General features: G+C 36.4%; 3 protein-coding genes and 1 long non-coding RNA gene across 4 annotated transcripts in view; 3 read left to right on the forward strand and 1 right to left on the reverse strand.

Annotated features, from left to right (window-relative positions):
* The window catches only part of LOC148935317 (uncharacterized), a 33543-nt gene extending 17815 nt beyond the window's left edge, over nt 1–15728 (forward strand). Inside the window, exon 2 of the long non-coding RNA XR_016140350.1 lies at nt 15505–15728. This is a non-coding gene — a long non-coding RNA (uncharacterized LOC148935317). The remainder of the gene's footprint in view (nt 1–15504) is intronic.
* The window catches only part of LOC148935313 (uncharacterized), a 343230-nt gene that overhangs the window by 100883 nt on the left and 214420 nt on the right, over nt 1–27927 (forward strand). The gene's annotated exons all lie outside the window — the stretch shown is intronic.
* LOC148935321 (uncharacterized) lies at nt 13942–14767 on the forward strand. Its single transcript, XM_089081778.1, has 2 exons — nt 13942–14106; nt 14188–14767. The coding sequence occupies exons 1-2, from the start codon at nt 14042–14044 to the stop codon at nt 14741–14743; spliced, it is 621 nt and encodes a 206-aa protein (XP_088937904.1). The 5' UTR covers nt 13942–14041; the 3' UTR covers nt 14744–14767.
* Nucleotides 15740–19660, reverse strand: LOC148935322 (uncharacterized). Its single transcript, XM_089081516.1, has 5 exons — nt 19209–19660; nt 18531–18711; nt 18052–18166; nt 17089–17706; nt 15740–16811 (listed from the first exon to the last, which is right to left on the reverse strand). Exons 2-4 carry the CDS (start codon nt 18567–18569, stop codon nt 17516–17518), a joined length of 345 nt encoding a protein of 114 aa, XP_088937642.1. The 5' UTR covers nt 18570–18711; nt 19209–19660; the 3' UTR covers nt 15740–16811; nt 17089–17515.

The raw sequence follows: 27927 nt of genomic DNA on the forward strand, positions 1-27927 counted from the left end.
TTCCGCTAATTATCATTAAAGCAGTTTTCTTATTACATAATTTTTATTTCCACAAAACAAAATTTTCTTTTCAATGTATTATATGTGTTAAATATAAAATAATATTTATAATAGTTTTAACAATAGCGAATTCTAACATAATAAGTAATAAGTACTACTATTAATTCATAAAACATAACACATATATTAAAAAGAAAATTTAATATGTAAAAATAAAAATATTTAATATATAAAAACTGTTTTATAATAATTTGACAAAAGATATGATTACCTTCAAAATCAAGCCAAAAAGTAACTGCTTTTTCTTAATTGGTGTATGAACATAAAGATATTTAATATTTGTTTTCTATAATATTTTAATATTACTGTATGTCAACATTATATATTGACATCTAAGACATGTTGTAATATTTCATTATAGAATTGATATTGATATTTTGTGATATTTCTATATTAATTATGCGTATTTAATGTACAAATGTATAAATATTCCTTATAGAAGCAGAAATAATTTCTCAATAAAACTATAATTGCATATCATATCAATATTTTTAATTCTCATTGTTAAAACGATCCTTATGACATCTTTATCACTTGTTATATCATCATGTCTGAACGCACGAAATGTCAGCTCCTGATTATCGGTTTTAATCGCTAATAATTTAAAGCTATTATAGCTTCGACATTTTCATATTAGAATTTTCGTCTCATTTTTACGAATAAGTCATAAATATTTCAGTCGGTAGTTATGGAATATCGTGTATACTGAGACTTATTATTTGCAAATAAAATAAATAATACAAATATGTGTTTATATGTCCATATATTACTCATTAAGCAATGTATTACAAACTAAATTATACCTCTCTCTCTCTCTCTCTCTCTCTCTCTCTCGCTCTCTCTCTCTCTCTCTCTCTCTCTCTCTCTCTGTGAAAATAAAAAATCTCTGTGAAAGTAAAAATTTCTTCATATAAGAATATATATACACATATATATACACATATATTCCAGACCTAACGCACCACTTGCTAATGGCAAATTCCTGAAATTATTTACATACAAAAATTTTAACATAATAAAATGGGAACATTTACATATATTTTTATACTCTAAAGCTACATTTTAATGTTATCCTAAATTTAGAAGATTATATAATTATATATATATATATATATATATATATATATTATATAATTTTATATATATATATATATATATACTAGATAATTATATATATATATATATATATATATATATATATACTAGATCCTTTTAGGGTATTATCTCTTTTGAACATTGCTAATTTTTATTAACTTATTATTTTTAATAATTTTTATTTAAAGAAGAAGAAACTGCAAGAAGAAGAAACATTATAAAAGAATTACAAAATTTATCAATTAATTACACAACTACAGAAACAATTACAAAGAATGGAAAGCCAAGTTGAAACATTTATATAAAATAATAATGTTAATATTAATAATTAATAATAACATTTCAACTTGGTTTCCTATTCTTCTGAACTTATTTCTTTGTCATTCAATTAATAATTAATTAATTTTAGCATTTTTTCCCAATCACAGTTAGATAAAGCTAATTATTTTATATTATATAGATATGTATTATATAAATATGTATGAATATGATCTAGAAATATCAAATTGAAATATTCATATAATAAAATGGTAACATTTATATTTTTATATTCATTTTAAGATATATTTTTATACTCTATGTTAATTTTACTCTTAATTTAAACGATTTCATTCACCTATACATATCCCTTTTTGTATTGAGAGTATTGTTTATGTCTCTTTTACATCGTTTTTTTATACACACATACTAGATCCTTTTAGGGTATTATTTAATAACATCTCTTTTGATATTGATAACTTACATGTAATTTTTATTTAAAAAATGCTAAAATTAATTAATCAATTGAATGACAAAGAATAAAGTTCAGAAGAATAGGAAGTTGAAATGTTAATATTAACATTATCATTTTACATAAAGGTTTCAACTTGGCTTTAGATTCTTTGTAATTGTTTTTATTGTTTTTATAGTCGTGTAATAATTGATTGATAAATTTAATAATTCTTTCATTTCTCCTTATGAAGAAAAGATATTTATCTATTATAATGTTTCTTCTTCTTGCAGGTTTAAATAAAAGTTACATAAAAGTTACATAAAAGTATCAATGTTGAAAAGAGAAATGATATTCTAAAAGGACTTAATATGTCTATATAAATAAAACAATTAATGATGAAGTTAAATTTATGATTTTAGATGAGTATAAAAATATAACAATGTTACCATTTTATTACATGACATTTCAATTTCAATTTAACATCAAATTCAGAACATTTCAATTTAACTTCAGATTCTTCGTAACTGTCTTTGTAGTTATTCAATTAATTAACTAATTTTAGTATTTTTTCATGATTTTTATGAAAATATGTAAATTAATTGAATTTATTTATTATATGTTCTTAAATAAAAAAATTTTTACCTTGCAATCTTCGGCTCTCTCTCTCTCTCTCTCTCTCTCTCTCTCTCTCTCTCTTTCCGTCTCACTGTCTGATTATATATTAAGATACTAAAATATCACAATAAACAAATCGCATTAATATTTACTCATAAGCATTATGTCAATGAATTTTTTAATACATTCGATATTACAGTCGATATGATCGCATGCATCAGCGACTCCTTGTGGCGTAATACTTATATATATATATATATATATATATATATATATATACGCAATAAAAAATGGTGATAATAGAAATCATAAGTCCTTGTCTACAATAGATGATTTAAGTTTTAAGCCATAAGAAATTGACTAATTACAATCGAATGTAAAAAGAATAATTGATTATGATTGATCAGTTTCTCAAAACTTAAATCATACATTGTAGGCCGGAACTAATAGCTTCTGCACACAAAACGCGGCAACGCCGCAGAAGTCTCCGTAATAGCCAATCAATATCACTTTTCATAAGAGCAAAAGATCGATTGGCTATCGCTGTGACAACTTCCGCCGCGCGGCAAACATTGCGCGTCATGGATAATATGAGAGTGGCAGCGTTGTTTGATTTTCATTTATTTTCTAAGATGGAAATCGAAGAAAATGTAAGTAATCCATTATTATATTCATATTTTTTAATTACAGATGAGTTTTTTATTTCATCGATTAATAAATCGCATTATACGCCAACATTATGCGATTAATCAATCAATGAATTAAAAACACGTCTTATATATTCGTATAATAGATAACATTCTAAATATTAATAATATAACCTTTTACCTTTAACTTTAACCTTTAATCTTTTAAAACATTTTAACTTTCATTTCAGGAATTTGATTTTTCGGAGGATGGAATATTTTCCGCCGCTGCAGCGCCCGCCGCCGCAGCGCCCGCCGCCGCAGCGTCCGCAGCTGCAGCGCCCGCCATCACCCGTCGCAGCATCCGTCACCACAACACCCGTCTTCGCAAATTCTCAAGGTAATGTCAAATAATAATAGTAGGAATATAGGGCCGGTTCTAACCCAGGTCCTCCGAGGGGGGTGCGGGTGTGCGGGGGGAACGGACGGCGCGGGGAAGAGGGGAGGGGGAAGTCCGAGGCGGCGATCCTTTGAACTGAGCCGCGGCGGGAGGGAGGGGGTAGATAAGATAATAGGAGAAGCGCCGATACTCCGGCTGCTATAAACAAATTAGAGAGAGACCTATGATGATGCTTCGACAAGGGACAAAGAAATTGTCGATGATATATAATGGGTCATGCGGTGTGCAGGATCACAGTAGATGGAAGTCTAATGTGAGAGAGAGAGAAAAGCGTGCATACAAAAAACGCAAAAGTATCGCGTAGTGTCTAACGAGAAGAAATGGCAAATGACAAAAAGACATCACAGGAATTCGATTATTTGGCGTATATTAGAGATGTGTTAAAAATTACTTATCCAACTGAAGCAGTAAGTATATTTATTCACATGTATCTTTCTAATGTTTAAAAATATTATTAAACTCAATATTGTAAAAAATATTAAACTCAATATTGTTGTAATTTGACAGACATTATATCTCGATGGTATTTCAGTCGTGGAAACTGTGCAAGTACGGAATTTAATAAAAATTCACATACGCCACCCGAATGGAGTACGTAACTCTTTCTCCTTTTTTTCTTTTTCTCTCTTTTGTCTTTTTTTTCCGTTATTTGATATGTAATGAATTGTGTGAAATTGAGATTTTTTATTATTTGTTGCAGTACTTATGCATATATGATATCAAGATTAATGGCTTTATGAATATCAATCATCGGCGATGGATACGATATCAGCGTCGCCAACACAAGGAATATTTACATTTTCTATGGGAAGAAATTACTCGCGAGGACGTATTTGATCTGCAGAGACTCTTTGGATTACGTCCATATGAAGAGGATGAAGAAGTGTGGTGAACAGTGTCTATAGGATATTCTCATTTATTATTTTTGAATAATTACATAATTGAATAGTTACATAAATAATAAAGATCGACAAATATATATATACAATACAATACAATATATACAATAAATATTATAGTATATAATATATACAATAAATATTATAGTATAAACAATAAATAAAAGTGTATGAATTATTCTTTTGCATTAAATAAATATTAAAAAAATTTTTAATTTTGTAAATCGTGATTCAATTTTTTTCATGTCCACGCCCAACACCCTGACCTACATTCCTGCTCGACGCGCGCGAGTCATCCCGACAAAATAAACTTCTCGGCGTTATATGATAAGAAGCGGTACGTCGATCGTTAGAATTATCAACGCAAGGAAAAGAAATAAAACACGTAATTCGTATATCATATATATTTTATTCATGGTTATCTGACCACCAATTAAATAATTTGAATACATTTTGTAATGCGCAATTAGTATAGTGATATCCGCATCGTATATCCGCATAGTATTATCAGCGTCCAGAATGTTTAGAGAATCTACGTTTTCGTAATCAGCATCCAGAGTCTCGATGTACACGCGCTCATCGTCCAGAAGCAAATTCCACAGCCATTGTCGTTTTTCGTGTCCCTTGACATATACGACAGCATCGCTGTCATCGTCGTCGTCGTCGTCGTCGTCGTCGTCGGCGGCGTCGTCTTCTTCCGTTCCATGCACAGCTTTTGTAATCAAACTCTTAGCTTTGCTGTATGGAATCGTTCCGTCGTCCCATCGTAGTCTATGGTGATGACGTATCACCCAACGTGCGCGAGACTTGTCGGCACTTGCGAGGAAATGCCATGGTATAGGGCTTGCGAAAATATAGTGAGAGAGAACGGTCCGTTTTCTGAGAGCGGCAAACTCCTTTACAACAAATTGTCCTCCAACGAGAAAACCTTGCAGGTCTACGAACGTTGGCACGACCATGACGAGCACTTTTTCGAGACTGCGGTCGATTTCGATGTATCGTAGATTTTATTGTCTCTCTCTCTCATGTGCCAGCGATGCTCTTAGGTGATCTTGCGTACAACATTGGTCAACGGATTGTAGTGAACCACGCGATCGTGTATAAATGAGACAGTACGCGGTGGTATTCATCGGTACGTTCTCCTTAGTCTCAAATTCCAATCTCACGTCCACGGTTGCGCTCTTGACCGATTCGTTTTGTCGAGAACAATCGATGATTACGAATGGGCCGCCACTCGAACGTCGATTGCTTCTATCTCTGTCAGACGTACGCGAGGATACCTAAACATCTGATACGCGACAATGCGAACCTGCTGATTCTGTTCAAACAGGATGGTACCAACTTGAAACATGTTTACAACGATCACGTGAATACCGACATGTCATACGATGAATTCTGTGCGTTATGCCGCGATTGTTGGCAGCGCGAGTATGGATTTCTAGTGATAGATAAGGACAGTCCGCTTATCAATGGGCGATACAGAAAGGAATTTAATACGTTCGCGGTACCGTAACGTGGTTAATCGATGTCGATACGTGGAGCAGGCAACATGGATAACACCAAAGATCGCGAGAAAATAGCGAAACAGATTGCGAAAACGAGCGATTCGATTCGCAAAAAATATCGCGCTTTAAAAATTGGTAAAATAGCTGAAGATACAGCGTTGGAGAAACGCTTCAAGCCCATCGTCGAACCTCTAAAACAGATTGTTGAAAAAACCGAGGAATCTCAATCGATTGAAAGAGAAGCAAAGGATCTCGGTATTAAGAAAAAACAAAAACGTGAAGACAGCGATGACGACAACGATAACGATATTATTACTACTACTGACAAGGATTCATATTGGACGGATGTTGGATGGTTGAAATTAACGCCGCAGTCTAAAAAACGACGTACAACGAAAGAATTGAAAGCCGCGTCAGATTCACTCGTGTTCGAGTCTACACCGATACAACCATCGAAAGATCCACCGAAAGAACCACCGCTGTTCCTGCAAAAGGAAGATGTTTTCGAAACAAAAGATGCCAGTGAACCGTCATTCGAAACAACCATCAAACAGAGTCTGCAAACGCAACAAGGTCGAGAAGCGTTGCATAATCAGCTGGGACCATTAGGGCAAAAGTACGTAAGCCCTCTTCTCGATGATAATGGAAAAAACGATACATTTGATCGCGTATACGGTGTTTATTTCGATAAAGACAGTGGTGCGATGCTTGGTGACAAGAAATTTGACGTTGACAAAAATGACTCCATAATCATAGACAATGTGAGATACAATGGTACACCAGGATTGTACGAATTGATCTTCAAGAGACTTCCCGATGACGCGGTTTTTACCGAGGATGACAAACAAACGTATAAAAGTATATTGTTAACAACACATGCTCATAGACGTGGTCACAGCGCCCATAATCCCATCAAGGGCAATAGGGGATCGAAGTATATTAACATCATCGCTCCGCTCGTATCTACGTATGGAAGTAGCGGGCGTAAAAAGGGTGCAGGCGTGAGCAATATACCAACCGCCATGAAGTTAAACGACAACAAGATCGATTACGTGCATTGGGACGATCCCAACGAACTGGTGGATCGACTCCGATTGCTCGACGCTTCGCACCGAGCTGGTAACAACGCTCACGACAACGAGATGCTGTCGATCATCGAGGAACTTCGCGAAGCCGGCATTATTATAAATTAATCGTGTATCGATGAAACGAGCCAGTCGATTAACGTCAGTGAGGAAAAAAACAATTTTAAATTGTATATCTTATCTTTACTATTAAACATCGTTGAAACATGCGATCCGATGGACGTGAAAAAAATATTAGCTCCGAGAGGCGACGACTCGTTGAGGAATTGCACGCTCCGGCGAGGAGAAATTTTCCACGAAGACGCGTCATAATTCGAGGATACGACGATCTGTGGCAGGCTGACATCGTCGAGATGCGTCCGTACTCGAGTTTCAACAGAGGTCATCACTACATACTCACCGTCATCGATGCGTTGAGCAAGTACGCCTGGGCCGTACCGCTCAAGAGCAAGGTCGGAAGCGAGACGGCTAACGCTATCGCTAAGATAATTCGAGAGAGCGGAAGATGCCCGAGAAACTTGCAAACGGATATGGGAAAGGATTTTTACAATGCCGATGTGCAAAAACTCTTGAAAAAACACAACGTTAATCATTATTCCACGTATACGGTGTTGAAGGCATCGATCGTCGAGCGATTCAATCGCACGCTTAAGAACGACATGTGGAAGATGTTTACGCTCAACGGCACTTATAAGTGGGTCGACGCGCTACCGCGTCTCGTGTCAGATTACAACGCGCGCAAGCATCGCACTATCGGCATGCGACCCGTTGACGCAACTCCCGCGATCGCCAAAAGACTCTTGGATACGGTATACAGCGCGATAAAGATCGCAGGTCCAGCAAAATTCAAAGTAGGCGAATCGGTACGCGTGAGCAAGTACAAGACACTTTTCGAAAAAGGTTACACGCCAAATTGGACCACCGAGGTGTTTAAGATCGTTAAAGTGCAACGTACTAATCCCGTAACTTATCTGCTCGAGGATTATCGCGGAAAATCGGTCGCGGGCGCGTTCTACGAGCACGAATTGCATCGCGCGACTCATCCGGACGTGTATCTCGTGGAGAAAGTACTACGCAGGAAGGGAGACAAGGTTTACGTCAAGTGGCTGGGATTCGATAGATCGCATAACTCATGGATAAACAAAAGCAGTGTGATTTAATTCATTTTTTATTTTTATAATGTATTAAAAAATAAATATACACTGTATACATGTATACAAAGAGTTTTTATTATTTGTGTCTTCCATTACATTTTTTAAACTATACATGTATGTAACTTACGAGAACACATGTAAAACTATATGTATTAAGCCGAGTATAAATTAAATAAATCGAAGAGAGAATTAAAGCTAATTCCTCAGCAAGCAGGATCTCGGTTGCTATTATAAAGTATATATAAAATAAATGTGAACAACTAAATTTGAACAACTAAATTTTATTGTAAAAATTACATATAAAAACTACAAAAAATACATACATCTATACTACATATATAACAGTATAAAACTACAAGAATACATACGTTCATACATACATACATAGATATGATACATAGGTACGTACATACATACGTGCATATATGCATACATATAAACTATATAAAAAATATAAAAATATATGTACATTGTATAAACATGTATATATTACAACGGAATCCGCCAATGTCCCCACGGTAACGTCTCCGTCGAATCCGGTACGATGTATCGTTTGTCGTCGTACGGACTCAGAGCGATTTTCGACTCGGACACCGTGTATACTTGGTGTAGCTTGGATCTTATACACGACTGGCGACGAGTCATTTCGATCTCTTCGTCCAAGCACCGCGTATAATCGTCGAACGTTATTGTTCGCGTTACGACGTTATTCTTTACACCTTTCGCCTTTTTACTGTCTTTTCTATCGTCCACCCTCACCGCGTACATCTTCGCTCTGAGTCCGACGAATTCCGTCATTATCGCACCGTTATTCTCATCCTTCATTAGACCGCGTACTTTTTTATTCGCGAGAGGCATCCCGTACGCGTTGTCCGTCGGATAATCGCTCGTATCGAATCTAGCGATATCGCGTTTCATCGCCTCGTACACATCATCGCACTCGATGTGGTATACGAGACTATCCGTGTCGGTGTACATGATCTTACATTTCTCGCGATACAGCGGTGACATGTATTCGTGGTGAAATTCGTACAAGCAGATTTTCGATATGTCGAGTATACACATACCCACGTAAATCGGCTTGTTGAATTTTACCTCGAGTTTACGCAGTTCGACGGCGATTAAGTTTTCCGCAAAGACGCTGCGGCTGTGGAAATTTGGTTTCGCGATCATTGCCTCCGCGCCATACCGTCCGTCCCATTTGGTCAAAAGTTTAACGTCGACGTGATTGCGCACATTTTCCATTGTTTTACCGAATACCGCGTTGTTCATTAATTTGTACAAATTTTTCTCAAATTCGTTTTTCGCGTACGTTCTAAAGTGTGTATTGAGTTCGATATAATCGCGGAGCCAGGCGGATTGAGCAAATTGTAGTACGCGATGTATCTTTGCGATACGAAGACCATGGCGCGTACATTGCTGCAGGTTGCGATAATGGATGACGTACCGCTTCTTATCGTATAACGTCGCGAGAAGTTTATCCTGCCGCGTGCCGGGTGGTTTATCGCGCGCCGGACAGAAAGGTAGGTCAGTGTGTCGATCGTGTAAATGATGCGGATACTCGAGATCGACCTCGAGAATATAACCCGTAGACGAATCCGGAGCGATCGCGCTCGCGTCAAAGTTCTCAACGTCTTCCATCCATCGAAATTCGGCATAGGGCAGCGGTTGACACATCGCCCATCCGTACAGATTATTTACGTCAAAGTACATAAGGTATGATGACGGTTTCGACGGGTCGTACGAACGCATATACTTGTTATTGGCCTGCGCGTATCTGTCGGAACATTGACTGAGACCGCCGCGTATACCGCGTTCGATAAACATAACCATATCGATGTCGGTGAGCAACTCAAATTTTACGCGCGTATGTTTCAACATGGCGTCCCACGTGAAACCTGGCAATGTGTAGTAATGCGCGGGATCGAGTCCATAACTCGCGACGCAACTTTCGCGGAAATTTTCGAAAACGTTGGCCAATAACAAGACATCGGTCTTGAGATATAGATCGCTGTATTCGCCGAGCGTTCGGATGGAGAACCGCTGCCAGACGTTCGCGGCGTGCGCGTAGTCGTTCTCCGACACCGTGTCACCGGTCAACGAGCTATAGAACGATTCGCGCGGTGGTAGGTGCGTGTCCTGCAGCTGGTCCGCGCGATCCACGTATTCGTACGGAAAGACACCTTTGCGCGTCAACAAATCAAAATTTTCGTTTGAGACCGTGGAAAATTTGGAACGTAAAATTTTTAATTTTTCTTTCGTTAGAAAAGATGCCAGTTTATCAAGGCTGGTATTTAAAAATTTGTACGAATCTATGAACCGCAAGCGTACGCAATTTCGCGAATCTGATCTCTCGGTGGTATCTTTAACGTGTTTTGTAAACGAAATATATTTTTCTTTTGTTATCGGCAGCACGTCGATCCTGCCTTCGAACGCCGTAGCTATTTCCGTGATGATAAAGTGCGCGTCATAACCGGATAAGTTGTGAAATACTATGGGAATGCAATACGAATCTTTATAATTTAGATTACAATTTAAGTGCGCGGGACCACGGTAACGACCGGTAAGATGGCAATGATCGCGTACCCGCGTGTCGTCCGACGCAAATGATTTCTCGCAAATGTGACAACGCGTCGCGCTACGATATGCCTCCCACTGCTCTCTCGACAACGTTTCCATGGGTACATTCGCGGATAATAGAATTTTTATTTGATGCGCCAAATCTTCGAGTTGCCGAACGAACCACGCAACGCAATCTTCGTCGCGACGAAATCGATATACCGACAACGCGTCGTCGTACGAGCATCGCACGTAGTATCCGATGCTAAATACCTCGTGCTGCTGATAGGTGTACGATGCGTCTTCCCTCTCTGCCGGTTCCGTTCGCCGTAGTACGCACTCCAAGTCCGCGTAAACGATGAATGGAAGTCGTTCCTTATTCGTGTGGTTCTTAAATTCGAGCCACTTGTCGTCCTCGCTCGGCAGTCGGATGGCGCAATCGTTCATTTTTTCGCAGTCCGTTGTATGTGACTGCAATCTTTCAGACGAACTGAAGTAATGTAGACATCTGCAAACGGAAAACATAATTTTTTAGTATTTTTAGCATTTAAATTAACAATTATAAAATATTTTACATATTTTGTTAAACAATGTGCATACGTACCGATCACAAAAGTATTTTTTGTGTTCTTTTTTGCTCAGTTGCGAGCTCACAAGACGGGATAAGTTTTTGATGTACGCAAAGTGCCCCGCGTTGTCGTCGCGCGGATCCTGCACGTACAATAGATTTGCGTGCTTCTCCATTTTCTTTGTTGTCAGATGTATTGGGAGAATCTCCTTTTCCTTGATACCGTAGACGTTGATTGAGATGTCGTTGAGATGTTCGAACTTCTTAATTTGGTTCAACGTCATCGGAAACGTAATGTCTTGGAGATTTAACACCGTCGTATAATGCGGGTACGACGATTCCCGATTTGTATTCCTTTCGACCGGATGCAGAGCCGCGACCACCGACCACGCGAAACACGCATTGTCATTGGATCGTACATTGATCACCGCTCGCTTTAACATAATTTCCCGCGGTAACTCGATGTAACATCCCGCGTGCATTGGATTATATTTGTTCACGTTTATAGTCAAATTTAGAATTCGCGACAACGCCCATCCACTGTCGCGTTCTTGGAATTCTTCGAGCGACGCCAACGTGGGTTCGATGACGTGCTGCTCGTACCACTCGTCCAAATTTGACACTCGAAAGAGTTCACTATTTTTAGTATTTATACTTTTGTTCGCGCGTTTATCGCCCGTCACAAACTCGCCGTTAAATGCAGTGTTCACTTTCACACTATCGTGTCTTTGTATAATGTCTCGCACTCGCTCGAGCACTACACCACCAGCGTCTTCTAAAAATTGTCGCGGTTCGATATAGTCCACATTGATCACCGCACCAGTCAATATACGGCTTTCAAATGCCGTATCGATTTCTCGCCAAACGAGAGATCCATTGTCTCTACTGGTGCTCGCGTACTCACCACCAACGTGCACGAAACGTCTTTCTAGTTGTACTTTTGCACCCGCGAGTCGCGCGATCCTCGCCACTGCAGATTGTCTATTTGCAACAGTGAGTCGAGGACGCTTAACACGGCTAAGTTCTTCGAGTTGTTCGATGCACTCCTCACATCGTTGCAACCACGCGAAACACTCCACCAAGGTAGCGACTTGGCTGCACTGCTCCAGCAGCTCGCGTTCCACTCGCTCTAGGTGTTCCATATTGCAAAATCGTGATTCTTTTAAATTGTTGTACTGTCTCATCAAAAAACAATTTTACATTTTTTTACTTTCTTTTTTTCTTTTTTCTATAGCTGCTTTAACTCGAAGCCAGTATACAAAGCGTTGTATTTCCGACATGTCCGGAGATTGATGAGAATAGAACAACCATATATGATTATCCTCGCTTCTTGGAATTATCTCTGCTACTTTTTGCCGCGAGAGAGGTAGTAATATATTGTATGCGTGTCCTCTATAATGATAATATGTGCACGCTTCCAGAATTATTTCCGCTCTCTCAGAAGGAGCGGAGAAGCAGAGAGTCGAATTGTAGCGTCCCTTAACTCTTGGACGAGAAATCGGGAAATGGGGAGTTGAGGTATAGTGTCTCTTTATAAAATACACCGTCACGTTCACTGATAGATGAGAGATTGAATCCCATAACGGAGAACTTGTTAATTCTTCCAATGATCTTTCCATATTGTTTTTATATCACATCACACTCTTCCACTTGCATATGCCTCGTTCACAATGTTGTCTTTTTTTCAATTTGTGCAAATTGGGCACATGTTGCATGGCATTATCATACAAACGGATTGTTGGCAATTGGAGCAAAATCGGCTGTTTAGCGCATTGAGAGTATCTATCTCGTGCTTCCTAACGGCATACAATACTCCAATGTCAGTGTCCGCCAGACGAACCATGCATTCGGCACACAGAGTTAATGCACCACCCGTTGAATAATAAAATTGTATTGAACAATACTTTTTATTATTATTCAACGCAAGGAGTTCCGAACGGGTAACAATTTTTTCTGCATAATCCGTAAGGTCATCACTTTGATCACTTACGTAATGGCTATCGTCAGACAATGCGTGCTCTTCGTCTTCAATATCAATGTCAATATTGTCAATATTGTCAATCTCTATTTCTTCTTCATTTTCAAACACTTCGTCCACTATATTCACAAAGTCTTCCTCATCCATATTAAACACATTTTCTATATTTAACACATTATCCATTTTCACCGTCAACTATTTTTTTTCATACACATTAGACTTCCATCTACTGTGATCCTGCACACCGCATAACCCATTATATATCATCGACAATTTCTTTGTCCCTTGTCGAAGCATCATCATAGGTCTCTCTCTAATTTGTTTATAGCAGCCGGAGTATCGGCGCTTCTCTTGACACGCCGCGACACGTACGCCGATTTCGGCGAAAAAAAGCCATCATAGGTCTCCCCGATTTGTTTATAGTAACCGGAGTATCGACGCTTCTCTTAACACGCCGCGACACGTACGTCGATTTCTACGAAGAGCTATCTTTTCACGGGCTCTTCCTAGAAAACAAAATTTGAACGCCATCGCGCTCCTTTGCGAACATGTCGCTACATGTTTGATTGCAACAATGAAATTCTTAGAAAAAAGGGGGAGGGGAAAGGTGGGGGGGAATTAACGGTTTGCCATGTCAAAAAAATTTATGCGATCAGTCCTCCTCCATCGAACGATCTGCACGACAAAAAAGGTACTCCGCTCCTCCATCGTTCGAACAACAGGCAATGTATTCCGCCAAAGGAAACAGTGCACCGTACAATGGCGAAAAACAAAAGAAGGAATGTAACGCGTAAGTTTCACCTGCATTTTTTTTTTTATTTTTTTTCTCTTTTTCAATATTGTGCAATATTATATATTTTAATTTCCACAGTATTTCGGTGGAGCGTCGCGCGGTGCGCTTACTGAGCAGACGTTACGCTCTGACGGCCACGGGTTACAAATTTCTGGAAATTGGAATCAACGTTGGTCCACCGAGCTACGTGGAGATCGCTCTGGGAGATCATCGGGGACAGGAATTGATACTGTCTCTCGAAACGTGGAAGGGACTCTACGAGCAGCGATGGAATATCTATAAATTGCTGCGAAATGATTACAAAGACAATTTTATAAACGTCGGACCGTTAACCGTCAGAATTTGTCTGATGAACGACGTTACACTCGTACGTCTTGAATCTTTGAACGTACGCGTAACGATGATCGAATCGACCCTGCGCCGTATGTTTGCTCTGGACGAATGTATCGATGTGACGTTCGATCGACTCGTCAGATTCGTCGATACGATCGATACCAAGTATATGCGATTCTCCAACATCGCGTCTGTTGTAACAGATCCCGAGGAAGTGCCGAACGCGATACGCGATTGCGATACATTCGATAGACGTCAACTCGTCGATTGCGAGCTGTTAGCTTTAGTTTTTAGTATATAAGAAAAACATATGTGAATAAAAAAATTTCACACTTAAAAATGTATTCAATTTGTTTAAAAAATATAAACATATATAATATTTTGCATATATAATATGCAAAAAAACATGTATTTCTTTCATTTCTTTCTCCCCCACCATACAATAATTAGAAAAATAATATTCTCCATAAGAGAGAGAGCCGCAAACGGAAGAGATAATACGAGAGAGAGATTTATTTTTTACTCGGCGGCGGTGGCAGCAGCTGCGGCGGCGGCGGCGGCGGCGGCGTCCCCCTCTGACGTCATGTCCACGCGCAATTTTTTATATCATCTTCGCCGCCCATTTTGTTTATATCGCCTTGCTATCTTATCCTACTATTTATTTATCTCACCTCGTCTTTCTTCACTACACCCCCCCCTCCCCCCCCCCTCGTGACGTCATGTCCTTCGAGTCACAATTTTCTATTTATTTATCTATATATTTATCTTCTTGTTTATCTATTTGTTTATATCCCCTTCACCTATTATCTTATCTACCCCCCCCCTCCCGCCGCGGCTCAGTTCAAAGGATCGCCGCCTCGGACTTCCCCCTCCCCTCTTCCCCGCGCCGTCCGTTCCCCCCGCACACCCGCACCCCCCTCGGAGGACCTGGGTTAGAACCGGCCCTATATTCCTACTAATAATAATCTTCTAATCAGAATTAAATAATCAAAAGATATGATAATGACTCAGGTGTTTAAAAGGTAAACTATTTTTTAAGAAAAATTGTATTTTATGTTACAGAAAGACGAAGAGGATCACGGGCGGGGAAGCGAAGACGAGAACATAATTTTATACAATTTTTATACAAGCTAGCCTCCGCCGAATATCATTTTGGTCAAAGAGGGAGAGGAGGAAGAGAAAGAGGAAGAGAAAACAAAACATGAATATAAAATCGAATAAATTACTATGTCAAAATAAATAATAAGTATAATAATAAAGTATAATAAAAGTATAATAAAGGATAATGATAGATACATTTTTATTTTTAATTATATTTTATTGTAACTTTTCGAACGGAAACAATCTTCAAATGATGTTAAAAACGGTTATTGGTTGGATGTTCGAGGATGCTGGCAAGTTTCACCGGGAAAATTGCGTCCGCGAACGTTGATGTTTTTAGGATCTTTTCATTTCTCTTTTTTTTCAGATGTTACCGCGATGTGTTCATTAAATAGACGCGTGTACTCGAGTGTATGCCGAATCGTGTAATACAGCAAAGCCGAATATTTTAACGTAATAAGTTGCACATGCTATCCGTAATGTTTGTGTGCGGAAACGGCGAATTCGGATTCTCGTCGTGGCAGCGAAACACGACTGCGTTCTGATGATTCGCGCGGATCATGCGACATTATGACAAACACACAGGAAAAAAATATAGTATTTCAGAATAATTTACATATAGAATGCGAGAGCGAGAGAGAGAAAAAGAAAAAAGAAAGATTAGCATTATTCTTTCAGTATTCTCTTTCTTTCCATACAAGGATATAATATATTTTAAAAATGTTCGCTGTGAACGAGATACCAGCTCTTTGTTTGCGTCGCGAGTGCACTCCCATTAAATCTCGCAGAAGCTGAAAGGCTAGAGTGGAAAACGCGATAACGATCGATTGCCCGCGAGTTGGATGCATGCGGAAAAGATATATTCTTTTTTGGAGAACCAGCATAGAATAAATACATAGATCCATCGAGAAAAGCGTGCGCTCTTTAACATATATTCACAAATTAATCGGGAAAGGTATTCTCTGAAGAATATATCGTAACTATCGTATCGTATATATCATAAATACTTCGAGTCGATCGTCCGACCGTGATAATAATCGACGTTGTAACCCGATATCAAGATTGATTTCATAGCTCGCTGGGATTGACGACGTTGACTGCGAATGCCGAATTCGTTTCACCCTTCTGGCCGATCGCACGTGCCACATATTGACCGACGTCACTCGCCGTGCATGTTTTGATGCCAAACTCGAAGGATAAACATATTGCCGTCTGAACTGAAGTGATATCTGCTGCTCGTCTCGGGGATTGCCTTGCCAACCAAGTCACTGGAAAATTTTTAACACAATTCAATTTTGCTTACTGATAAAAAAGAAGATTCAAATAAGAATCATTATAAGGATAAAAATTTATATTTCTGTCTAGATAAGCTGTCAAACATAAACAAGAATATTTCGTATATGTAATTAATTATAAAGTATATTTTATGAAAAATTTTGTTGGATTTAAAAAAATTACTTAAATATTATTTGAATATAATAAATAATTTAAAATTAGTAGTGCTCAGTCTACATTCGATGTTCTTGCTATGTAAAACCATTTTACCTTTCAAAGGCGCAGTATCAGTCTTGCACATGAAAGTAACCGATTCGCCTTCACTCACTGTTGCAGACTGCGGAAATATCGCGAAGGCTGGGCTTTTCGGTTCTTCGTTTGGAGTTGGAAGAAATACGGAATGAATGAAATGAAAAGTAAAGACAAGTAAAGATAGGAAAAGTAAAGATTAAGATAAGAAAGGAAATAGAATTAAAAGTAAAATTAAAAGTAAAATCGAAATGAGGAACAAAGTTGTCTTCGCCAATTTTTCCGTAATACGGTTGATAATAACTAGCCGATTTCTCATCGAGTATGCTTAACGTGCACAACGAGTAGCTCTCTCCTGCATCGTTGAAAGCTTCGCACGTGTAAGTGCCGGAATCCTCGGAGAATATCTCGGCAATGACTAGCTTGTAGATGTTTTCATTAGTGGAAATCATTGGAAATCTTTGCTAGGCTTAATCTCCTTATTGTTGTGCAGCCACACTACGTCGAACTTTTTCGCACCGATTATTCGGCAACTGAGCGTCACAGTCTCGCCGTCTTTCATATACTTGTTTGTTAAATGGTTCACGATCTTCGGCGATTTGTCATCGCTCTGCTTCTTCCCAGCAGCGTTCTCCACGGCTAAAAACAAATCGGAAGCATGATGCATCTTTCTATGTTTTTTTAACATTAAAAGTTTCTATAACATTAAAAGTTTCTATGTGTGATTTTTATTTTCATCATTTTTATTTTTTAAAATATTTTTTTTTGTTAAAGATACGGTTTTGAAATTTTCTTTTTGTTAATTATGCTTTTTATTCTAATGGAATATTGAAGTCAGAAAATATTGTAAAATTTTATTCTTTATATTATAAAATAAATTTATATTATAAAATAAATGTTAATTTAAGAAAGAAATAGAAAGATAAAAAAACGATTGATATTTCTAATTCTTAGAGGTATGACATAGTAAAGCGATATACTAACGAATAAGTTCTTTCATGGTGCTCCTGGATCGAGATGGACTGCCAATAGAGTCAAGTTTCGAGCCATATTTCTTTATGTTTCGCTTATCAGACGTATCGCTGATTTTAACACTATCCTGAAATTATATATTTAAAAGCAATAATATTGTTTTTTTATTCTTATCGAGAGTCCTTATTTGATTTTATTTTTAAAAAGTATTATGAATACTTGCATCTGTACTTTTAATTATTTTAAGAGGTTTTTCACCTCTGCCGACTTCAAAAAATCGCTAATGATTAATATATTATATATAATATTAATTATTAATATATATTAATTATATATTATATAATTATTATATTATATATTAATTATATAATATATAATTAATATATAAATATATTATATTATTTCGTGTATATATCTTATATGATGAAAATCGTTGTGGAATTCTGTTTGCCATTATATGAAGAAGAGGAGTATCCCAAATTACAACTTACCATGTCATAAACATTAAGAATGATTGGCTCACACGCCATTTTTGGAATCAAATCCTCACTATCTTGTGGCTAACCCAACAACTGGGGAAGGAGAGATTACAGTTAAGGCCTGACGAAAACATCATTGGGAAGTTAGTAAATCCACACAGGATTAAAGTTGATTATTAATATCCTATTATACCTAATAAATAAACATGTAATCTTATTTCATATATTCTATATATATATATATATATATATATATATATATATATTGGAAGAAATAATAAACTTAAATAATCATCCATGCAATCCGATCAAATAATAATGTGTATATATACACACATATATATTGTTATTAAATAGTTTAAGATCAATATAAGTTGGAAATTATCAAATATCAATCTTTAAATTCTTTGTAAATTTTGCAACTATATATATATATATATATATATATATATATATATATGTATGTATGTATGTATGTATGTAATTGTCTAATAATAAATAGTTGATTAGAAATATGATTCAAAATTATAATATATGTATAGTTCTCTAGATATGTTATTTTTTTAATTGACAAATTTTCATTTTTATTCGATTTGGAACTGATCTTTCTAGAGTGACATAATAAGAGTACGTAGATAAGATAAAAGAATAATATCTTTGTTCTCTGATAAAATGAAAAATAAAACTTACCTGCAAAGTATAGACACAAACATGAATTACACTCCGAAATTATTACAAAATCAAACTCGCCGCGAACGTCAACATCGTTGGCCACCATTCGGACGTGCAGAAAAAGAATAATAGTAGTATGCAACTTATTAATACTGTTTCCTTTTTAATTTTAATATACGCGTATTTATTATTATATACCCGAGAGGTCTAACCAAAAACACTACCGTGTTTACATCAATTTTATCGATCCAATGGATAAATCAGGTCGATAAATCAGGGTCACTGCAGGACCCAGCGAACATTGATTCGCTAGATTCTACAATAACCCTGACTTATCAGTCTGATAATCCGCTGAGTCGATAAGATTAATAATGACATCTCGTGACAGACGTTGCAGCCGTACAAAGGCGACGATAATGACGTTTCTTAAAGTAAAAATTTCCAAATCGGACTTTGTGTAGCAATATCTCTGCTTGTAGGGCATGTAGCAGAAAAATAAAAATATTTTTATTATGCAAGTCGGACTCAAGTTATCGATCAAGTCTACTTAAAACTTGATCAATATAGCCGTTATTGAGATTCGATAATTTCAGATGCTCGAACCTCGACGACTCGCGTATAGTCACACGGCAATGTTCTCGGTTGACTTGACACCCGAGACACTACCGTGTCTCCTGATATCGAGTATTTCTCGAATATCCGGATATCCGGGTAATACCCGAGATAATCAGTTACATAAATATTCGGATATTCGCGAGTATTTTGGGAATTCCGAATATCTAGTTACCCGAGTAATACTCATGAATTTTGATAAATAGGTGGATACTTGGGTACCCGGATATAGAGATAACTCGATTTATATTGACAGTCCTAATATATTGTTCTGTAAAGGCCATGTTTGTGCTTATGTTACATTCTATTAAAGATAATATAGATTTATAATTTTACATACTACGCCACGCGTATACATACATACGTACATATGTGCATACGTACAATGCGATGGAATGATTCGCGAGGTCACAGTAGCGCGTAACATTACCGACATTGAGTCGATAACTGCGTGTGCGCGAATTTTATTAGAATATCAGCAATTATAAAAATAATAGGTAATCTTTTTTAGAGTTCTATTCTTTTTCTTTTTAGTAAAATTTAAATTTACATATTACATTACAATTTACATATTACATTTTATTTATATATTTATATATTTTTATTGTTATTTATTCCTTGTTTAAAAATGTACGCGTAAAACCGTACGGTACAACATGGTAAAAGTAAAAGTAATTGTAAAATACAACTAAATATGATTTTATTTTATTTTTAATTTTAGATAAAAAATATTGCATTGAATTTTATTATGTTCTTTCCATTGCGTATACAATTAGACATATATCTATATATAAATTATATCTCCGTCATATATCGCTTTTTAAACTAAGTATTCACTTCACTGGACTAAATACTGAGTCCTAGTATTATTTACACAGTTCTTTTCATAACTATCAAATGATTCTTTTCAGAACAAATTATTTGATCAAGAAACACACTTAGCATAATGGTTTTACGTGTATTTTTAAACAAGGAATAAAAATATTTAAATTTTAAATATTTAAATTTTATTGGAAAAAAATAGAATCTTAAAAAAGCGTTACCTATTATTTTTATAATTGTTGATATTCTAATAAGATTTGCATGCACGCGATTATTTTCTAAATGTCGGTAATGTTACGCGCTATTATGACTTCGCGACCATTGCACCGAATTGTACATACGTACACGCACTGGCAAGAATTGTACATACGTACACGCACTGGCACGCACTGGTATCCTGCGATCGGCACGCGGCCGCTACACATACACGCGAAGCGCGTACGTCCATGTCTCCGCGAAGCGCGAAGGAAATCGCGGAGCGAAGGGAAAAATTAGTGGGGCAATTCGATGTTGCAGCCTTAACGCGAGACGCGCGATCGAGAGAGAAAACATAATCGAATGTGATTTCGATATCCCTTCGCTGTCTCACACTCAATACTAATGCGAGTGAGAAATGGGTATCTCTATACGTCGTGCTTTCCTTTCTTTCCCTCTCGTTCTGATTAATTATTAATTATTTAATGATTATGTATTTATTTAATTGATTATTTAAATATGATTATTAATTGTTTAAATATCACGTAATAATTTTTTTGTTATATATTTTTAAAAAAGTTATGTGTAAAATTACAACTATCATTGCGCATTTGGACATTGAATGTCTTACGGCTATCTCAAGCAACCGATATTAAAAATTATTTAATAAAGTAATGAATTCGTGAAACTGTATTAAAAAATAAGGAAGATTATATTCAATAATAATAAAAAGTTATTATAAATAAAAATGTGAAAATAATATGAAAATAATTATTAAAATAAGTATTTTCGAAATGAATATTATGTTGTAAATTTAAAATTTGAATTTGCAATAATGTGATTATAAAAAGTATTATTTTTATACGTTATTTCACATTCAATTATATCATTTTTATACACATACTTTTAATTGTAAATATAATTCTACAATTTTATTTACGACACAAGAAGTTAACTTTATTTCAACACTACAAATTTATAAATGCATGGAAAATTACAATGAATTCTTCAAACCCATAATGACAATGTAATTTTATATATAATTTATTTTTTAAATGTATAATAGAAGAATTATTACGCAACCATAATTAAATAATCAATTAAATCAATAATTAGATAATCATTAAGTAATCTATAATTATTTTCTTCTCAGAACACGAAATTTTAGCAGCAATTTCTGTTACTGATCTTCCGACCTGAGCTTGTCCAACAATACCTATTTCCGGACACAAGTTTCAAGGCACACAATTCGTATCACAATTCGTATCACAATAATCGCGTCCGTTCAATGCTATGACACCACGATAAGTAATTCAATAAGAGAAAAGTAGTTGAGAAGTCGAGGAAAACAGTTGAAAAACAATCGCGGTCTTCTAGCAGTAAAACAATAAACAAAGAAATAAAAAAAAGGACGCGCGGAAGCGATGGTTGATTAAGACATATAAACTGTGATTTCAAAAATAAGACAGATTATATTCAATAACAATAAAAAATTATTAATAAATAAAAATGTGAAAATTAAAATAAATATCTAGTGAATAAGATGCCTGCCCGGGAAGCAGGCGATCCAGGTTCGATCCCTGGCTGAGGTGATATTTCTCGCAATATATATTTTCGATGGGGGGGATAATAAAAAGGATTTTAATTGATATCAATAATATTGATCATCGAATTATTATAGAGTCACTACGTTGAAAGTTTGCTAAACCAAAGCGGCACGTAGTTGGTAATATAATTAATTAAATTTATTTCATATTAAAAAAAAAAGACTTTAGCAACCAAGATTCTGCTTGCCATGTTTCGCGTTGTAGTTTGTTAGTTAACATGTACTCGGGCTATATCTATGTATTGTTTAAAATAAATATGTTTGAAATGAATACTATATTGTAAGTTTAAAATTTAAATTTGTAATAATATAATTATAAAAAGTATTATTTCTAGACGTAAAAGTATTATTTCACGTTACATTATATTGTATCATTTCTACACACTTACATTTAATTGTAAATGTAATCCTACAATCTTATAGCACAAGAAGTTTATTTGCACGTTGCAAATTTAAAAATGCGCGTAAAATTGTTACATGAGTCTTCAAATTAGCAATAATAGTAATTTTAGATTGTAATTTTATGCATAACTTCTTTTTAAAAGTATTATTTTTATACATTATTTCACGTTCAATTATATCATTTTTATACACATACTTTTAATTGTAAATGTAATACATTCATTTCTACAATCTTACTTACGACACAAGAAGTTAACTTTATTTCAACACTACAAATTTATAAATGGGCGAAAAACTATTACAATGAATTCTTCAAACTCACAATGACAATGTAATTTTATATATAATTTATTTTTTAAATGTATAATAGAAGAATTACTACGCAATCATAATTAAACAATTAATTAAATCAATAATTAAATAATCATTAAATAATTATAGATTACTTAATAATTATCGCGATATTTAACGCGATATTTAAACAATTAATAATCATATTTAAATAATCAATTAAATAAATAAATAATTATTAAATAATCAATAATTAATCAGAACGAGAGGGAAACAAAAGAAAGCGCAACGTATAGAGACACCATGGTCTCTCATCACGCACTAGTGTCGAGTGTGTGAGACAACAAAGGGACCGAAATCGGTATCACGTTCGATTATGCTTTCTCTCTCGATCGCGCATCTCGCATTAAGGATGCAACATCGAATTGCTCCTTCGCGTTCCGGGGAGACACAGACGTACACGCTTCGCGTGTATGTATCAGCCGTGCGCCGAGCGCAGGACACCATTCCTGCCGGTGCGTGTACACACGTACACACGTACACACGTACACACATATACACACACACACACACATACACGCGCACGCACGCACGCACGCACGCACGCACGCACGCACGCACGCACGCACGCACGCACACACACACACACACACACACACATTGTCGCGCTCGCGGCAGTCACGATCTCGCGTTACTCAGGAAAGCCGCGCGCGAAATAACAACACTTCTTTTCAAAATATTGGAACTTTATTATTAAGGCAAATGAAATGAAATTATTACACCGCAGGCACACGTCCGTTCGCCTCGTCATCTCCGCGTGAAATAACAATGTATAAATAGCGTATTGTTAAGAACCATCAACAACACATCGTCAGAGGACGATCCTCGTTTGTAATATCGATTTTCCTAGTATTGATTTTTCAGGGGCAACGACGAGCGGAACACCGCTCGATCATAACAATATATATAATATTAGGTACACAAACAAGTTCTGAGCTTTTTTTTGTAAAATTCAATCTTTATTCAAAAACAAACAAAAAAATATTAATCAGCGAAATATTCCCCGTTTGCATCAACGACCTTTTGCCATCTTTCGGGTAGCTTACGAATTCCTTGACGATAGAAGCTCACCGGCTTCGAAGCGATAAAGTCATCAATGCATTTTCGTATCTCTTCAAATCTCATGAAATGTGTATCAGCCAAATGATGCTGCAGCGACCGGAATAGGTAATAATCGGAAGCCGCCATGTCTGGACTATATGCCGCGTGCGGGAGAAGTTTCCAGTCTAACGCAAAGATATGGTCCTGAGTCGCTTTCGCAACATGTGGTCGAGCATTGTCATGAAGCAAGATCACTTTACGACATCCTTGGCTAGTAAATGACCTCTTTTCTTCTAATGCATCGCTCAAATTGGTCAATTGTTGTTGGTAGCGGTCTGCCGTGATTGTTTCACCCGGTTGTAACAACTCGTAATACAACACACTTTTCCAATCCCAGATACAGAGATATCAGATACAGAGCAAAACCTTCTTGGCGTGAATATTGGGCTTTGGCGTCGATGTCGAAGGTTGACTAGGATCAACCCATGATTTTCTACTTATTTTTTAGGGTTATCATAAAGAATCCACTTTTCATCGCCTGTAATGATTTTGTGCAGAAAATCTTTTTTCCGGAACTTTGAAAGCAAAATGAGTGCAGTGTCACGCCGATAATTTTTGTTGTCTTCGGATAATTCATGCGGAACCCATCTGCCTTCCTTCTGAACCTTTCCCATCGTATGTAAACGTACGGAAATGGTTTGCTGCGTAACGCCAAGCTGTTCTGCAAGCTTCTTTTCAGTTTGCGCAGAGTTTATATCCAGCAGTGCTTGCAATTCGTCCGTTTTAATCTTTTGAGAGCGTCCAGCACGCGGTTTATCTTCAAAACTGAAATCTCCTTGGCGAAATTTTTGATACCATCTTTTACATGTAGTATGACTTACAGCGTTCTCTCCATATGTAGCACAAATCATTGCAGTGGCTTCAGCAGCATTTTTCTTCAGATGAAACGCGAAGTGGATGGAAAATCGAATATGCTCTTTTGTTATTGCCATCGTGAACACTACTGATTTTTGAGGTTATGTGCATCAAACGCCAAACCGTATGGTATTTTAGAAGGCCAAATATCAACGCTTTAAAACCGCAAAAGGGCGGGAAGATATATAACATTTAAATAGTTATTTTGGTTGTATGAAATCTAAAGCTCAGAACTTTTTTGTACACCTAATATATAAAATATTAGAAGTGGAAAATAATGCGTTACTTATTAACACTAACATTGTTACCATTAAAGTTGTAACATCATTATCAAATAGTTACTATAAAAGGAAACGTTACGATAGCGGTTATATGTTTCATCAAATATCGCACCGGTGCATCAAAATATGCACTGTACCGTGGCCACCTAGTAGGCTCAACAAACCATCAGGCATAAAGTGCTTTGCACCAACTTTAATCTTTTCTAAATTTACGTGTTTACGAAAACACGCGATGACGTCGTATACACGATGACATATATACAACTGTTTGCTGTGGGTAGGAACACGTTCCACGCCGAACCGCCGAATACAGTCGAACGTTGCCGCCGTGACGCACAAACGACAAACGAAACCGAATAACGCCAGGCTAATTAAAGATAAGATAAAAGAGCTTATCGGAACGGCGGCGGCTTAATTATCGCTCACGATCCGATCCGAATCCGACCGAATCTATCCGAATATCGGATCATGGCAGTAAAGCCGTCCTTGGCTCCGAGAAATCAGATCTTCCTTGAATCGAGTCTCGTTTCCACGAGCCGATCTCCGCTCCTAAAGAACTCAGCAACCTGAGGTGAGAGCAATCCGCTCCCGCCAGGAAATTACCCGCGGACTGATCAAATCCACAGAAACCTCCACATCCTAGCCGACGGAAGAATTACACGAGATAAGGGTTGTTCCCTGTCTCCACTCGAGATTATCAGTGCCGTTGAGCTTGATATCGTTTTCTTTTACCAGCCCGAGAAAGCAAGTCGAAGTGAGGGCAACCTGCCTCCGCCCGGAAGTTGCCCGCCGTCTGCGTCTCCGCTGTAAGATCCTAATTCTATTAACCTAATTCTATCAATTGTTACGCGTCGCGCCGCGAACGCAATTAGTCCGGGAAGGGGACAAACCCGGCGGTACGCCTCGCCGCAAATTGGGCTCGCGTTACCACGATATAAAAAGTAGCGTCGCGCGTTACTAGGCACGCGAGACTATCAACACCGCGGCCATCATTACCTATTGTCATCCGAGCGCTAATGATATCTGTTGACTCGCAAGAGGCTATGAATCCGCAATGCGCGACTCGCAAATCGCACGAAGCGCGTGCATAACTAAATCAATGCTAATTGTGTCTGCGACATAATATCGGTTAAACACTGCAACTTACACATATCTCTTGTACCTACTCTGACACTTGTACAGTCAACATCTTGTACTTAAATTAATTTTTAATAAATTGATTATTAAATTGTAAACGGATTTCTTCGCAATTAATTAACCGAACCCGTACGACCGGCGAGCTATTCCGTGCTCAAACTATACACCCGATTCGGACGGGGAAAACTAGTTTTAGTGTCATGTAATGTGTTATTTTCCATTCGTGAAGAAATGTACATATTTATATGTACATATTATGCCTAAGAAAATAATTATATGACACAGAGTAGATAACTGGAAGAACTGGAAAAAATAATATTTATCATTTTCCTTCCCCTCTGTTTTGTTCTTATTGCTTTCTATCGATTTCCTCATCAGCTTCTTTTCCATGGTCGCATTACAAATTAAGACAAATTAATTATGTTCGTTAGGCTTTATTCAAACAAATTAATATGGTTACAATAATCAAAAATTATTATTAAATGCATATGCTTATTGTACTTTTATAAATTTGTTGGTTAAGTTTTTACACCGATACAGCAATACCGTTCGCGTTCACTTTGGACATCTTCACACTGTAAGCGCTCACGCTGTCGCTGCCCTACCTGGATAGAATTTGCAAATTATGAACGCGAATTATGACGTCATGATGACGTCATGAATGCGTGTTATGAGTGCTTACCAAAGCGAACGTCATAAGCGATGCTTATAAGCGCTTACAAAGTCCAAAGTAAACGCATACGTAATAATGCAGTATAGTTAATTACTTGGATATTGTAAGCGCTATATTTTATCATCAATCTGATAAAGGAATGATTCGTTTTCGGAATTATTTACGGAAGTAATTTATTTTCCATGATAATTTAATAATTATTATTAAGGATCCACTTCCATCATATTTCATTTAGCTATATCCTCTTTGCTTATAAATTATAAAAATAATTATAAATCATAAAAATACTTATACAATATTATACAATACTTACAAAATTTATAAAAATTCAAATCTTTTATGATTATAATATATACTGTTTTATATCATATAATTATTTTATATTATCATTTTATATTAATAATTTATGTTAATAAATTATTCATATTGATATTATTTGTTTCATTAATTATAATATGTATTATTTCACATAATATACTTCTTTTTACCAGGTGTATGCATAAGTTTTTTCCGGTTTTTTAGTAAAAAAAGACATGTAATTTTCAAGGGAAATTAATTTTTTTTTTATTCAAAATATTGGCCATCGGCTTCTACACATTTCGCCCATCTTTCAGGTAATTTATGAATACCATGCCAGAAAAACTGCTTGTCTTTTGCGGCAAACCATTCGTCGAGCCATTTTCCAACTTCCTCGAAATTGCT

This window comes from Pogonomyrmex barbatus, unplaced genomic scaffold (assembly GCF_055798465.1).
Source record: "Pogonomyrmex barbatus isolate J1 unplaced genomic scaffold, ASM5579846v1 scaffold5, whole genome shotgun sequence".
In the NCBI taxonomy this organism is placed as follows: domain Eukaryota; kingdom Metazoa; phylum Arthropoda; class Insecta; order Hymenoptera; family Formicidae; genus Pogonomyrmex; species Pogonomyrmex barbatus.

What these genes read in the sequence shown, in the direction of transcription:
- LOC148935321 (XM_089081778.1), top strand. Translation starts at nt 14,042, where the DNA reads ATGTATTCCGCCAAAGGAAACAGTGCACCGTACAATGGCGAAAAACAA. An exon ending in CAAAAGAAGGAATGTAACGC is followed by an intron (nt 14,107 to 14,187) that starts GTAAGTTTCACC and finishes TAATTTCCACAG; the next exon opens with TATTTCGGTGGAGCGTCGCG.
- LOC148935322 (XM_089081516.1), bottom strand. Translation starts at nt 18,569, where the DNA reads ATGGCGTGTGAGCCAATCATTCTTAATGTTTATGACATG. An exon ending in TTCTTAATGTTTATGACATG is followed by an intron (nt 18,167 to 18,530) that starts GTAAGTTGTAAT and finishes ATATAATTTCAG; the next exon opens with GATAGTGTTAAAATCAGCGA. An exon ending in CACCATGAAAGAACTTATTC is followed by an intron (nt 17,707 to 18,051) that starts GTTAGTATATCG and finishes ATTTGTTTTTAG; the next exon opens with CCGTGGAGAACGCTGCTGGG.